Raw genomic sequence first — 14,754 nt, 5'->3', positions numbered from 1 at the left:
AGGCTTTGCATTTAAAGTGTAGATTTTACAACGTGTGAGTTACAGAGCTAAAGAAAAGGGAAGGACTAGCATCCCTGGCTAGAGCCAGCTCATGTCTAAGATATTCTGCCAACTTCCCCTGAACGGTTCTATTCTCTCCCCCAAACCTCTTTGCTCTTCTAGTCTTGGGTTCCCCACGCTGTCCTGTTAAAGCACCCAAACCCTGACCTGCCACGCCCGATGGGCCAATCCTGTGCTATGAGCAAGTGAGTCAATTGCGCCAAATGTTTTGTGTTGTGGATAATTATGGAATAAGCTGTCACTGCCAGGCAATACCTTTTGACACCAAATCCCGGTGAATATGGGTGATGGTTTTGCCTTCCACTCCCCCTCCTCCATTACTTGTGCTGGTGAGTGTCTCAGGAGAATTATTTCTGAAATGGAATCATTTTCTGGCACGTTAGTTCAGTGTCTTCACACTCATGGAGCTGTAGTTTGCTGGACCCGTCAAGCACTGTAAAGGTAAAGTGTGTGCGTGTGTGTGTGCGTGTGCACATATATGTACATGTAGCTGTAAATGATTATGATCATGGATGCATGAAGAGGACATGGGGGCAAAGTTTATGGTTTTATATTGAAGTTCTGCTACAATTGCCTTATAGGTTATGTGTGGAACCTAATGAAGAGTGGTGTTTTTGTTGGAGGATCCATATTTTCGGGCCTGTTTGAGATATTGTGGGGTGAGCCAGAAAGCTTGGGTCCGTGTCCTGATACAAACTTCTACAAAGTTTCCAGGTGATTCTAATGTGGGGTTTTAGTTCAGGCTCATCCCTGGTTTCCAGTGGTTTTTGCTTTATTATTATTAGATATTTTATTTTTTTAAATTAATTAGTATTGTGGTAGCACTTAGAGCCTCTGTCATGAACCAAGGCCACATTGTGCTAGGCATTGTACCATCCCAGAACACAGGACAGCTCCTAGCCCCAGAGAGTTTAACAAGTGACATTATAGTTGCTTTTTTTCTCCTTAGTTGTAGTCCCTGTGGTGCATTCCCCCAGTTCCTTTCGTTTCTGGTTTAAAAGAATCCAGTACATGCCAGTGGAAATTTTTTGTGTGTGTCTGTGTGAAAGTTTCTGCCTTCTCTAGTTGTGATGTGCTGGTTTTCACCACAACTTCACATGGTTGTGTTATGAGTCTGGGTGGTTGTGATGTGGCAGGGTGCTTTGCATTGTGACAGTGTGTGTGTGTCAAACTGCAAATTTGCAAGTTCCCGTGCCCTGGAACTGACTGGAAAGGAGACTCGGGGTCGTCATACTGTGTGGTTAGAAATGCTTTTTTCCACCCAACCTTAGTTTCCTATTCACTGCTTGACACCTCCCTCCAGTCTGTATCTGATTGCTTTGACATATCTGCCCTGTAAAATGGGCACTTGCCTGATACTGGAGCCTGTTCAGTAGATGGTTTAGAACTGGCGATTTGTGACCTGAACCTGTTATAAACTAGCATGGAGTGAATCAGCGGCGCCTGTTGCTAGTTGTGGCGATTTTGAATTTGTCCCACAAAAGCATCAGCCATTGTGTGTGCAGTTAGCAGCTTGGCTCCTCGCTCCTCGCCTGAACTCCCATTCAGTTATACAGCACTAAAGTTTTCTTTTTGTTCTTCGTGAATCCTTCCAGCCCATCTGTGCACCTGATGTTTTATGCCTCATGTATAATTTTTCTCCCCTCTAGCGGTAATTACTCTTCCTGTTAATCTCATAATGGTTTTTTATACCTGCTGAATAATCCTAACTCCCCACTGCAAATGGTGTGTTTTCTAATTTAAATCTGAGTGGCTAACCTTTTGCATTCACTTCCTGATACATACATATAGGATTACGAGCCGGTAATACAAACTGTGATAGATGTTTTCCCAGCACCGTACTGAACAGCACCATGTAATTTTGTATAACTCAACAAATTTTCAATTTTAGCTCTAAATTAACCTGTTCATTGGTTGTTCTTTCTTTCTTTCACTGCCCATGATTCACGGCAGCAAATGGAACCACCCTAACAAAAAACAATTTTCGAGTTTTAAATAAGTGGCAATAAGAGGAAAAAAATCTTCTCTGTATTTATTTATTTTAAATTATGGAAATTTATTTTGAGACCGGGGAACCCAAATAGCAGAAGGCAATAATAATCTGTTGAATTTGGTTGTGCTAAACTTTGTCAAAAGCAGGGTAGGTCTGGCAGAGGTAGGAAATGCAGTTCTAGTCTAAGTACAGAGAGGCCATTTTTGTGTGTACAAATTTTCAAAATCTCAACAAAGCTTTTTTTCCACCCAACCTTTAAAATTTGTTTCACAGAAAACATTTACTATTCCCCCCCCTCCGAGTTATAGAGTTGTTCATTTAAAACGTATAAAATAGTACTATTTTTTAAAAGTTACCCATGTCTGACCCGCTCTAGTTCTAATAAAGAAAAGGTAAATAGCCGCCTGTTTAGTTACTTGAGAAGAAGGGCAGTTTCCCTAACTTGACCCAGCCTGGAGAGAAATAGTTGGATAAAATAAATAACCTGAACTTTTCTCCTGAATGAAAAATAAAAAAATTGACCTGAATCTTAGCAAAGGGAGGAAATGTTCAGACTGGGGTTGGGGCCAAACGGTAAAATTGGCTCTGGATACCAATTTTCTAAAAGTCTGTGTGTGTTTGCTCTGGGCTTTTGGCTTGAGTCCAGCTGTAGGTCAGATAAGGACCATGGGGTAGTTAGTAGATGGTATTTTGTGCATCTGAGAATTTATACAGTCCAACTTGGACTCTAAGGCCTTGTCTACACACAGATTTTGTACCAATCTGACTGTTTGGGGGAGGGGTGTGATGCTGAAATAGTTAGGCGAGTACAAAGTTAAGTGTGGACGTGGTTATACTAATATTAAAGAGCTTAGGTTTGAATAGCTTATTCCCCTTGCTGTACAGGAATAAGCTATTGTGGTATAAACCCTTTTATGACAGCATATTTCCACATTAGGATAACTGCAGTGCTCTAACTAGTCCAGTTCAGTTAAAGCAGAACAACATTTGTGAGTAGACTAGAAGGCCTAAGAGCAAAATTGAGAGGTAGTGTGTAATTAGACTCGGTAAGGGTACATTCCATTCCCTAGACCTATTTACTCCCACTTGCTGACGTGCAGTCTGAGAGGGGCCAGCGCCAGCTTCTAAAGAGGATGGTGCAGAAAACCATGCAAAGGGCAGCTACAGATGGGGGCTACTTTCTTCCTGTCTCTGCCACTCATTAGTGGCTGGCTTATGCTGTGAAGCAGAGGGAATCACATTCCTTCCAAAACTCTTGGTAAATTTCAGATAATTATTCAAGGTGTATGGGGTTGTTCAAATCTCCAGAAGTTGGATCTTTATAGGCAGTGGGGGTTTTCTCATTTTAACAGCCATGGAATAGTGTGTTTCCTTTCTCCAATGGGAATTGTTCCAATGCACTCCTTGCAATGTTTCCTCTTTATCTTCTTCTTTTTTCGTCTGTGCAGTGCTGATTGAATATGATGTGTACTGTGTATGCTGCATCTGCAGGCTGCTCCACCCCTCTGTTACTAAGGGGTGAGACTATTCTTCTAGGTTATACCTGTTGTGGATGTTAGTTGCTCATCTGTTTGTAGGCTCAGTTTGTTTAGTGGCTTTTGTGCGAGTAATAGGACATTTGTCATTTGTTGCATTGGGGCTGGTTTACCTGGTGCCTTTTTTGCCTTGTGTGCTCAGGAAAGGTGCTGGAATGAGATCCCTAGATCTGCTTTGATCCACCAAACAAATAGAGGATGGGCACTGGCAGGGCAAGTGCCTCCTCTCTGACTGCTATGGGCCATCAAGGTGACTTCTGGCTTCATGCCATCAACAGAGTCGGCCATGAGTGAGACCACTTTAGGACCAGACTTCAAAGAGAAACTGCTGAGCTCCAGTTCATCTGCAAATTTAACACCATCAGCTTAGGACTAAACAAAGACTGTGATTGGCTTGCCAATTACAGAACCAGTTTCTCCTCCCTTGGTTTTCACACCTCAGCTGCTGGAACAGGGTCCCATCCTCCCTGATTGATCTAACCTCGTTATCTCTAGCTTGCTTCTTGCTTGCTTATATATACACACCTGCCCCTGGAAATTTCCACTGCTTGCATCCGAAGAAGTGGGTATTCACCCACGAAAGCTCATGCTGCAAAACGTCTGTTAGTCTATAAGGTGCCACAGGATTCTTTGCTGATTCTACAGAACCAGACTAACACGGCTACCCCTCTGATACATGAGTGAGACTAGTTATTGCTGAGTGATGACGTGATATGAACATGTGTCCGCAATGACCCATTAATAACTTTTGGTTACTGTTGGCCAGAGTCAGGTTCAAAGAGGTTAATTATTGGTGAAATGCTCTGAATCCTCTGACGGCTCCTGAGCCCTTTGGACCATTGTTTCTTGGATTACTCTGATCTCTGTGTACATGTGGGATTTGTAGTTCTTTTTAACAACCTTCTTTCACAGATGCAGCCATGTAAGAGTGTCCTGTTCTTAAAATTAAATTACCGTTCTGCATCCAAAGTCTTTGTTCTGCATTATGGCCCCAATTCATCAAAGCACTTCAGCACTGAGAGTTAGGCTCTTGGTTAAGTGCCATGGTGACTAGGGATGAATTTATCCATGTGCTTAAGTACTTTGCTGAATTGAGGTTTATTGTCCTATGATTCACTCCCCATGCAGTTCTTATTGTGATCCACAGGGATGTTTCTGTTTCCCCGGTCTATGGCTCAAGAGGATGTACCTGCTCTGTTGCTGACTGGTGGGCCAGTCCCTTCCATTAGAGCTTTAAATAGAAGGGTGCTTGTTTTGTGTTTGTGTGTGGGTGTATGGTATCCATCCAACAGGGGAGTCACAGGGCATCCTATACCACCCCACTCCCTTCAATTGTTGTATCTCTCTTAGCATCTATACGGAGTTGGTGTCGGTATGCACAGGTCAACCGGGAACCATGCTTCTTGTTTCTGTAGCGGATATCTTTAGTTTGGGATAGAACTTCAAAGACTGTCCAGGTCTGTCTTTGCCCAGCAGTGGAATTTTGTGGACCCATAACATTTTCGGGGCTTGGACAGTTTTTTCAAATACTTCTTTATTGTATCCAGACTGGCAACAGACCTAGCATGGAAGCTCTTAAGCCCAATAGACACTGTGCTGGGTTGCTCTTAGTCATAGTGAGAACCTGAGCTCCTGGATTCTTGACTCTCAGTTTAACTAGAAGACCGGCAAGAATGGTGTTCCAATAGTGGATCCTGCCTGTTCGGATAGCTTGAATCAAAGCCTCCATTACTACGTTGTGGTGGTGTTAGCCTTGTTGCTGCACATTTTGATTGTCAGAGGTGCTGACCAACTACCAGCTGGCCGCTCAATGCCTTTGAAAGTCAGGTCTCCAGTGCCTTAAGATCCATTTCCTGGGCTGAATTCTGCTCATGTCTACACTGGTCTGGAGTAATGATTCTGGCTGGTTTACACTGGTGCATCTGAGCCTCCCTGTCCTGAGGATTTTTCCTTATTCCTGATGGTGCTGCTTATTTGCTGCATGTGTCTCTCTGTGTACCTGGGTTGGGTGGGAACTTTACTAGTGGTTTATCTGATTTTTTTTTTTTTACCTTTGCACCTTTTCTCCTCTCCCCCAGAGGAAAGGAAATGTCCAGTACGTCTCATGCCTGTCTTTAATCTGGACCACGGAGTGGATTTCTCGTGTCTCTTGCATTTGTTTGCCTGTCCTAATTTTACGGTGTATTTTAATCTAATATTTCATCTTTGCTGCTGTTGTAGCTTGAGGAGATTATTTTTCTTTGCATTGGTTTCTTTACTATGCAGAGTGCCAGAGGCAGGGGGCTGCAATCTCTTGAGATTCTTCTTGGTCTCATTATTTAACATTTATATTGCAGTACCTCATTGTTTTGCTAAGTAAAGGGACACTCTCAGTTTGCATGTCTATTAATACACATGGCCTCACTTGAGGCTAACCTGTGTCTCAGACAGTGTCTGGTTGCTTTATCCCAGGAGCAGAAATCCCCTTTTTCCCCCACTGCTGTATCCTATGTCAGCCCAATACCTGGCACAGCACAGGTCTTCCAGCATGCCCAGCCCACCTCCGCCCACTCCTACCAAGCTCTGCATGGGCTGTCCCCGCCCCCCCCCCACACACACAACTACCTACAATGGAGGTAGCCAATGCAGGTGGACCATAATCTAGCCCCTGGTGTAACTCAGCGTTGCACCATTTACATCCATTTCCTTCTGCTGTTGGTTGCATGGATCAGCAGAGCACAATGTTATAGGTCCTACATTATTATTAATTAATTATTGGTATTGCTGTAGCACAGGGGTCGGCAACCTTTCAGAAGTGGTGTGCCGAGTCTTCATTTATTCACTCTGATTTAAGGTTTCGTGTGCCAGTAATCCATTTTAATGTTTTTAGAAGGTCTCTTTCTGTAAGTCTGTAATATATAACTAAACTATTGTTGTATGTAAAGTAAATAAGGTTTTTAAAATGTTTAAGAAGCTTCATTTAAAATTAAAGTGCAGAGCCTGCCAGACTGGTGGCCAGGACCCGGGCAGTGTGAGTGCCACTGAAAATCAGCTCGGGTGCTGCTTTCGGCACGTGTGCCATAGGTTGCTACCCCTGCTGTAGCACCTGGGAGCCCTAGTCATGGACCAGGACCCCATCGTGCTAGGTGCTGTACAAACCCAGAACAAAAATATGGTCTTATTTGGATTTATAGGACCACATAGGAGTCACCTATCTCATACTTCCACAGTAGTGATTCCTATATTGTTCAGTGAGTGGGCGTGGATTTTTTTAATAGACAGATATTCCCAGACACCTTACAATAGGGTTTAGTTGTCAAAAAGACTTGACAGCATTCCTTTTAATAAAGATTCCTACATACACCAAATCCTTGTTAGATGCTGCCGCTTGTTACTTTTTTCTTTAATCTAGCTGCCTATTCTCTTTGTTATCAAGAGCAGGAAATGGCTTGTAGCCCTTAGCCTCAGTAATGCCCGGTAATGTGCATTTTATTTGATTTAAGACCATTAGGTATTGAAGAAAAAGGAAGCTCATATTAGGGGGAGGGCAAACGTCAGACCGAATAATTGTATAAATGCCAACCCAAAGCCATCCTCCGAGTTTATAGCCTCGTGCCAGGAATTAGCGTGAAAAGAGTATTAAATGGTAGCTTTTAATAAATGTATATCAGGCGATGTGGTGGGGGCGGGGAAAGGAGCAAGCAAGATGTACGTAAAGCGTAACCATCATCAGGTAGGTATCAATTAGATAGTAGCATTACAGTTCAGAACTAATGGACCCTGTCAGCTAAAATACAGCCTATATTGAAATCAGTCACCCCCGGAGGGCTGAGGATTTTTCATTTGCACTGGTCCCCCCCCATCCCCGTTCCACACAATTAATTATGTTCATGGGGCAGGAGTCCAGTGCGATTCTTCTTGACATTGTTAGTCCGGTGAAAGTCAGTGATTAATTCCTAATGGAAAGGGAGCTGTCCAGTGCGCTCAGCACTCCGGAGCTTGGCCAGTCATGTGTTGCCATGTCTGTTTGCACCAAGCAGTGTGAGTATGTACAGCATTTTTCAGAGAAAATCCAGTCCCTGGGCCTATTCAGTGGGAAGTGATTGACCCCCGTGCAAAGTGGCTATCAAATCACAACGGCGCTGTTTTATACCCACATTGTTTTGGTGCAAATGACTGCAGAAGTGGCAGGCCAATGGTGAATCGAGCCCACAGCTCCTTCCCCCAAGGAGTTTGCAATTTGTAGCCCTGTCCTGTAAGAATTTAACGCATGGGAGTAATGCTATGCATAAGAAGAATCCTGTGGAGTTCAGGGAGGCTGCTTATGTGCATCGAGTTATGTGGATTTGTAGCATAGGGACTTAGGTTAGAACTGCATTTAGCAAATGATCGTGTAAACCAAATAGCACCCTGAAGCTTTTAAATGTCCCCTATCCTGCTGGAAAGGGGATGGTTGAGGGTTTTTTTGTTTGTTTGTTTGTTTTAAACAGCTAAGTGTTATTCAATGGAATTCACCCTGCAAGGTGCAAACTCCCCTGCAGGGTGAATTCCATTAAGTAACATTGAGTTCTTGGGGTGCGGGGTGGGGGGAAGAAAGAAAGAGAGAAATCCACACGCTACTTCCTGCAGGGTAGAGGAGCATGAAATCTATTGCAAGCATGGTGGGACTTTAAAGCTTCAGGGTTACACACAGCATAAAGAAGGGGACAATGCAATCCCTGGCTGGAAAATTATTGACCCTTGAGAACCAAGGACCAGAGAATATTTTTTGGATTGAAAATATTTCTTCCTCCTCTTTATAAATAAATCACTGATGCCCAGCAGTGAATGGAGCACTGATCCCTTCCCATCCTAAATTCTTTGAGAAGCAAAAAGGTTATGAATTTGCATGGGGGTGGGTGGGGGGAGTAACAAGGCAGGGTTATAGGAGCGGTCTGCTGCATGATTGATGGCGATTTCTCATTGCAGTTTCCTGCTTTTTCAACTTCACCACCCCGTCTGGGATTGTCCTGTCACCAAATTACCCTGAAGAATACGGGAGCAGCTTGCACTGTGTTTGGTTAATTATAGCTAAGCCTGAGAGCCGGATCCACTTGGCTTTCAATGATTTTGATGTGGAGCCTCAGTTTGATTTCCTAGCCGTGAAAGATGGAGGGACCCCTGAGTCCCCGGTGCTGGGGACCTTCTCAGGGAGCCAGATCCCTTCGTCTCTGACCAGCAGCGGCCACGTAGCCAGGCTTGAGTTCCAGACCGACCACTCCATGGAGAAGAGGGGCTTCAACATCACATTCACTAGTAAGTGCGGAATCCTTCCTTTGTGCTAGCACCTGGAGGACAAGCATCTTGCCAAGTGGAATTATCATCTTGGGCCAGATTCCGATCGAACGGAAACCAGAGTAAGTCCAGAGTAGCTCTGATATCAGTGGTTTTACTCTGGATTGACAGATGGTGCAGTACTGGTCAGAATGTCGGCCTTTGGGTCTAAGGCACAGAACTCGGAGACAGGAGTCACAGGTTCTGGTTCCTGGCTCTGGAAATGCGTGTGGTCTAGTGTTGAGAGCAGTGAACGAGGAATCTGTCTTTCTAAGGTTCTTACCTGGCCTGCATCACTGCAGCATATGAGCACCTCACAGTCTTTCATGCATTTATCCTCATAACCCTCCCTGTGAGATAGGACAGTGCTTTTATCCCTGCTCACAGATGGGAAACTGAGGCAAAGAGAAGTTAAGTGACTTGCCTAAGGTCATGTGGGAAGTCTATGGTGGAGCAGGAGATTGAACCTGGGTCTCCCAAGTCCTAGGCTGGTGCCATAACTACAGGACAGATAATTTTCCCAGCTCGGAAAGAAAGCAGGGTCTAGGATGAGAGCAGGGGATTGGGAGCCAGGATCTCACGTCCCTCAGTTTCCACATCTGTAACATATGAATGCTTATCTGACAGAGGTTTGGTTGATTTAAAAAAAAACTGTGAAGTGCTGTGAGATCTTTTGATGGAAGGGGCCATATAAATGTTCAGTACTATCATTATTCACTTATACTGGGAGGCATGCAGAGCCTGAGAGGACAGTGAGAGAGACCCTATATCCAATGAAGGAATGAAACAGACAGGGTTATGTATGGCTTCACATAAATACAGGCCTTCTGTGTTCATGTGACTGCAAACTACCATAACAATTTACACTCATGTTACCCTGTAATGTTCTAAAGAACATTATTAAACCTACTCAGCAGAAATGATAAATGATTCACGTTATAACAGCAGTTCGTGGCACTGCTAAATTAATCGTCTTTCCTGCTGATGACTGCAAATCAGCCTTTAAAAAAAAATGTAGGTCTTGAGAAATCATTTGCCACATCAGATCAGGCTATTGGCTCTTCAGGTAAGGTGGCCTGCTTTGGGCAATGACCAATCCTTGGTGCTTCAGAAGAAAGGGCGTACCGGCCCCTCTGCCAGTGCTGCTTTGCATTGCTGTAAATGATGAACTGAGGGCAGGGCTCGCAGCATTCTGTCCTCAAGCATATGTCTCTTATGCCATGAACTCCTGAGGAAGGGAATGTCGCATGCTGGGGGCTCCCTGTATGAAGAGGTGTTTAGGCCAAATTATCTGCTCTTGTAAATGAAGCCTATCAACTCTCATTCTTCTTGCCCATTTATAGCAGCAAAGAATTTGTCCCTTTCTTTTCAGCTTTTCTAAATCTGTCAACCCTTAACTTCCTTGACACTGGTTGACAGGATCAAAAAGTAGGGATGGAGCCCAAGTTTCTAAGTTTCACAGTCCAGTAGATACCACTGTTAGCAAGAAAAATGAGGAGTACTTATGGCACCTTAGAGACTAAGGTACCCCTCCTCCTTTTTGCTGATACAGACTAACAGGGCTACCATTCTGACACTGTTAGCAAGGGCGTCCTTCTTAGTTATCGATGTTCCATTAGCACCTAAGAGCACCAGTCATGACCCAGGACCCCTTGTGATAGGCACCGTATAAACATGTAACAAACAGCTGGTCCCCCACTCCAAAGAGATTACGACCTAAGGATAAGGTAAGGGACAACAGGTGCATACAATAGACAGCCGGGAGCACAAGGAAAAGGAGACTGTGAGATTCAACCTAAATGTTTCCGCTTTCTTAAATGAAAGTGGTCTTCACAGATGGTAGTGCTGTGCCAATAAGACTGCTCCAGACATGGGCCAGAACTTGTCTCAGTCATTGCACTTGTAAGAGCATAGGTGTGCAATTGATCTGGGTACTGCTGCCTTTCCCATGGTGCTAACCACAGAAGAACATCACAAACTTTATTCAGGTATGGTCCACATAATTATCAATGTAATGAAACTTTAAGACCAAATTCTTGCTTTCTGATTGATGGCCTTGGTTTTTAACTGCTGGTAAAGGCCAGTGCTGACAACTACCCTGTATCTATGCGTACATGCAACTCCATTTTTAATTTTGCAATACATAAAAAGGTAATTACTTTGTTTTATAATAGCAGTAATGACTGAGGTCGGCTATTTCATGGCAGGCCATGGTTAAAGTGCTCTTCGTGGTAGCCTCAGGTCCTCAACCCTTTCATATTCGGTCCGTTTATTGCCCCTCTGTGCACACATGCCCCTCGTTGGCTGTTTGTTGTCTTCAGGGAAATTCTCTCAAGCAACGTTTTTGTGCCGTTTCAAATCTGAAGAGTTGTAAAGGGTGTTATTGCAGGTGTTTCCAGGGTTCCCATCCCTGTATTATCTCAGCACCTCACAAATGTCAATGGTTTTGTCCTAACAGCACCGCTGCGAGAGCGAGAAATTATCATCCCCGCTTTGCAGGTGAGGAACCGAGGCATGGAGAGATCAAGTTATTAGCCCAAGGTCATTCAGATTCAGCGAGGCCAGGATTTCAACCCCCGAAGTCCCAGAACAGAGCCTCATCCATAAAGCCACCCTTAATTCTGCCTGTTGTTATAAAGTGAAAAATACCGTTAGTGTTGGTGATGCTGGAGTCATGAAAACTGGGTGCGTATGGAGAGAATGGATGGCTCAGGGGAGTGTCAATGGGGCAGAGTTAGCCCCTAGTTAGCTGGTTTGAATGCAATACAGGTTACAGAAGAGCACAAGTCATTGCTGTCCATTGCTTATGTGGAATGAATTTGCAGTCCGAGGCTAGGCCTGCACGACAAACACTACAGCTGTAGCACCGTAGTGTAGACATTTACTGCAGTGACAGAGAGGGTTCTTCCACTGACCTTGCACTGTCTACACTGGGGCTTAGGTCAGCTTAACAACATCTCTGAGGGGTGTGAATTTTTCAGACCCCCCCTAAGCGATGCAGCTGGGTTGACTTAACTTTCTAGTGTAGACCAGCCCTCAGTCTCCACCTCAGAGACCCACCAGTGCAGCTGGCCCTAACTGGCACCATTGACATTCCTGGACGCAGAGACTAGGAACCAAAAAGGAGAAGACAACTGGACACCCTCTCCCTAAATGCCAAGGCTCAGACACACTGGTGGGGAAGCTTTCAATGCCGCTGCTCAGCCTGTACCTGTCATATGGACAAAAAAATTTAGGCTGGGATTTCCTAGAGCCCATGGGAGTAGGATGCTCAAATCCCATGAACATTCACTGGCAGTTGGGTTAATAGATTAATAGACTTACAGTGTTTATATGATTTACTTATTTTGCGGAGCTAAACAGTGGTGTTTCCTATGGGAGGGCCAGCCAGAGACCACAGCATGGGGGTGGGGGGGATAAGGTGGGAGCACTGGACTGGGACTCAGGAGACCCTGTCTCTGTTCCTGGCTCTGCCACTGACCTGCTGGGTGACCTTGGGCAAGTCAAATCCCTTCTTGGTGCCTCAGTTTCCCCATCTGTAAAATGGGGATAATGGTACTGACCTCCGTTGTAAAGCACTTTGAGATCTATGGTCGAGAAGTGCGATGTAAAAGTTAGGTGGTATTATTGTTTCCACTAGGGCTGCTTGAAATTTGGTTTGAATTTTGACCAAAAAAGTCCCGAGGCGGGGTGGGGGGAGTTTTGCATAAGCTTATGCTGTTTTTCACCCAGCTCTACCCTTCACCTACACTTGAGGGGCCAGATCTATCTATCCATGGTGCTTAGAAGGCCCCATAACCATAGCATCTGAGTGCTTCGTTATCTTTACCATAACTATCCTCAGAGCATCTCTGTGAGGCGGGGCAGTGTTATTAACGCCGTTGTACGAATGTAGAACTGAAGCAGCATAGAGAGGCTAAGTGACTTACCCAAGGTTACAGAGGAGTTCTGTGGCAGAGCAGAGACTTGAACTCAGCTCTCCTAAATGCTAGGCTAGCACCTGACCTCCTGCGCTGTTCTGGCTGTTCTTGGGCCAGCTCCCATTGAAGTCAATGTTGCCTTCAGTGGTGCAGGATCACACACCAGGCGGCTCTGTGGAAGTGAAGATCCTGGATTTGGGTCTGACCTGGTTATTTCTCCATTGGCAAGAGGTTGGGTGGGGAAGCGGCTGACTCACTGCCATCTTGTCACCCCCTGCAGCGTTCAGGCACAATGAATGCCCCGATCCTGGGGTGCCCGTCAATGGGAAGCGGTTCGGCGACAGCCTCCAGCTAGGCAGCTCCGTATCCTTCCTCTGTGATGAGGGCTTCATAAGAACCCACGGATCAGAGACCATCACCTGCATCTTGAAGGAAGGCAATGTGGTTTGGAACAATGCGGTGCTGAGATGTGAAGGTAAATCGCTCTTTCCCCTCCCTCTCCAACCCCAACCGCAGGGATGATTTAGAATCTGTTCTGGATACGAGATTAAATACATGAGGACTTGACGCTGGCCCTGATCCAGCAAAGCATGTGCTTAACTTGAAGCACATGGATAGTCTCATTGAAGAAATGGGCTGCTCATGTGCTTAAGATGATATGCTTTGCTACGTCAGGGCCAAAGGGCTTAGCAAGTTGCAAGATCAAACCCTAAACAGATAATTTAATTGTGGAGGGGGTTAGTGTTAGAGAGAGAAATCTCCCGCTAATGGCGGCAGCCTAGAGAGAAGGAAGCTACTAGCACTTCCCACCGATGCCCCAATCCTACAAAGTTTTCTTACATGCCTTGCACACTGTGCAGAGCCCCAATGACATTAAAGGGCATCACACCATGGATAAAGCAAAATGTAGGCATAATTCTTCTCAGCACTGGACCCTAAAGGAGATTTCTGTTGTCTCACACATAGAAGCTTTTGTTATTTCGAGCTGAAAGACCAGGGTTCTAATCCCCAGCTCCACATGTGATTTAGGTACCATTGGACTCGTCTGCACCCTGTAGTTTCCTTAGAAACTTAAACAAACCAAATAATCACTGAGTGATTAAGTCCGTGACTTTTTAAAAAAAAAAATTATGGGATTTTTTATTAGTTCAGATCTGTCTACAACAGGTGTTTTTCTTCACACACACACACACACACACACACAACCACAACCACAACCACAACCACACACACAACCACAACCACAAAAAGCTTTGATTTGCTAATAACAAAAATAAAATTCTTTACCACAAGTCTCATGGTGAGATGTAAAGAAAAGAAAAAGGAAAGTGTTGAGATGTTTTCCGTTTTTCCCCTCCTGATTTTTGAGACCAAAAATCTTATGTATTCTTCAAATAATAGAAGAAGCAATAGGCCCTTGCAGTGAAATGAACAATGAATTTCTTGCTATAGAAATTCAGACCTGTCTATGAATCTCCAGTATATCAATGACTGTGTAGTACATCAGGCCCCTATAATGAACTCTGGAATTAGATGTTTTGCAGTTACAGCTCCATGCCAGTATGTCTATGACTACACACACACACACACACACACACACACACACACACTCTTAAAGGTTCTGATATGGATTTCAAAGCAGCTCCTGGTGCTTTAAAGTTTCCAGTGTGGAAAACAGAAATGAAATGAAAAGAGCTTGTTAGAAATTAAAAGGCCTCTTTCCCTCTCTGTTCTCGGAGCAGAGATGCCAGGAAGTGATATTTGCAAGCGTTTGAATTACAGATGTGCTGAAGTATTGAGAAATAATTTCAGTAATTGGCCATCCGTGTTTTAATGCCAGTCTGCAAATAGCATGGAGGATGCTTTATTGTCTTTTCCATTAAAGGGAGAAGAGGGTACTTGCTGTCCAGAATGATTGTAATTCAGTAGGAGCCTGCTTTTTTTGGTTTGTTTT

General features: G+C 44.5%; 1 protein-coding gene across 1 annotated transcript in view; it reads left to right on the top strand.

Annotated features, from left to right (window-relative positions):
• Window positions 1-14,754, top strand: part of CSMD2 (CUB and Sushi multiple domains 2) — a 607,094-nt gene that overhangs the window by 400,451 nt on the left and 191,889 nt on the right. Inside the window, exons 15-16 of the mRNA XM_039511298.1 lie at window positions 8,536-8,862; window positions 13,081-13,275. Coding sequence (XP_039367232.1) covers window positions 8,536-8,862; window positions 13,081-13,275 — 522 coding nt within the window. The remainder of the gene's footprint in view (window positions 1-8,535; window positions 8,863-13,080; window positions 13,276-14,754) is intronic.

Source organism: Mauremys reevesii, linkage group 23, assembly GCF_016161935.1.
Source record: "Mauremys reevesii isolate NIE-2019 linkage group 23, ASM1616193v1, whole genome shotgun sequence".
Taxonomy (NCBI): Eukaryota; Metazoa; Chordata; order Testudines; family Geoemydidae; genus Mauremys; species Mauremys reevesii.
Note: the sequence above shows the minus strand (reverse complement) of the source record. Positions and strands in the feature narration are given on the sequence as shown.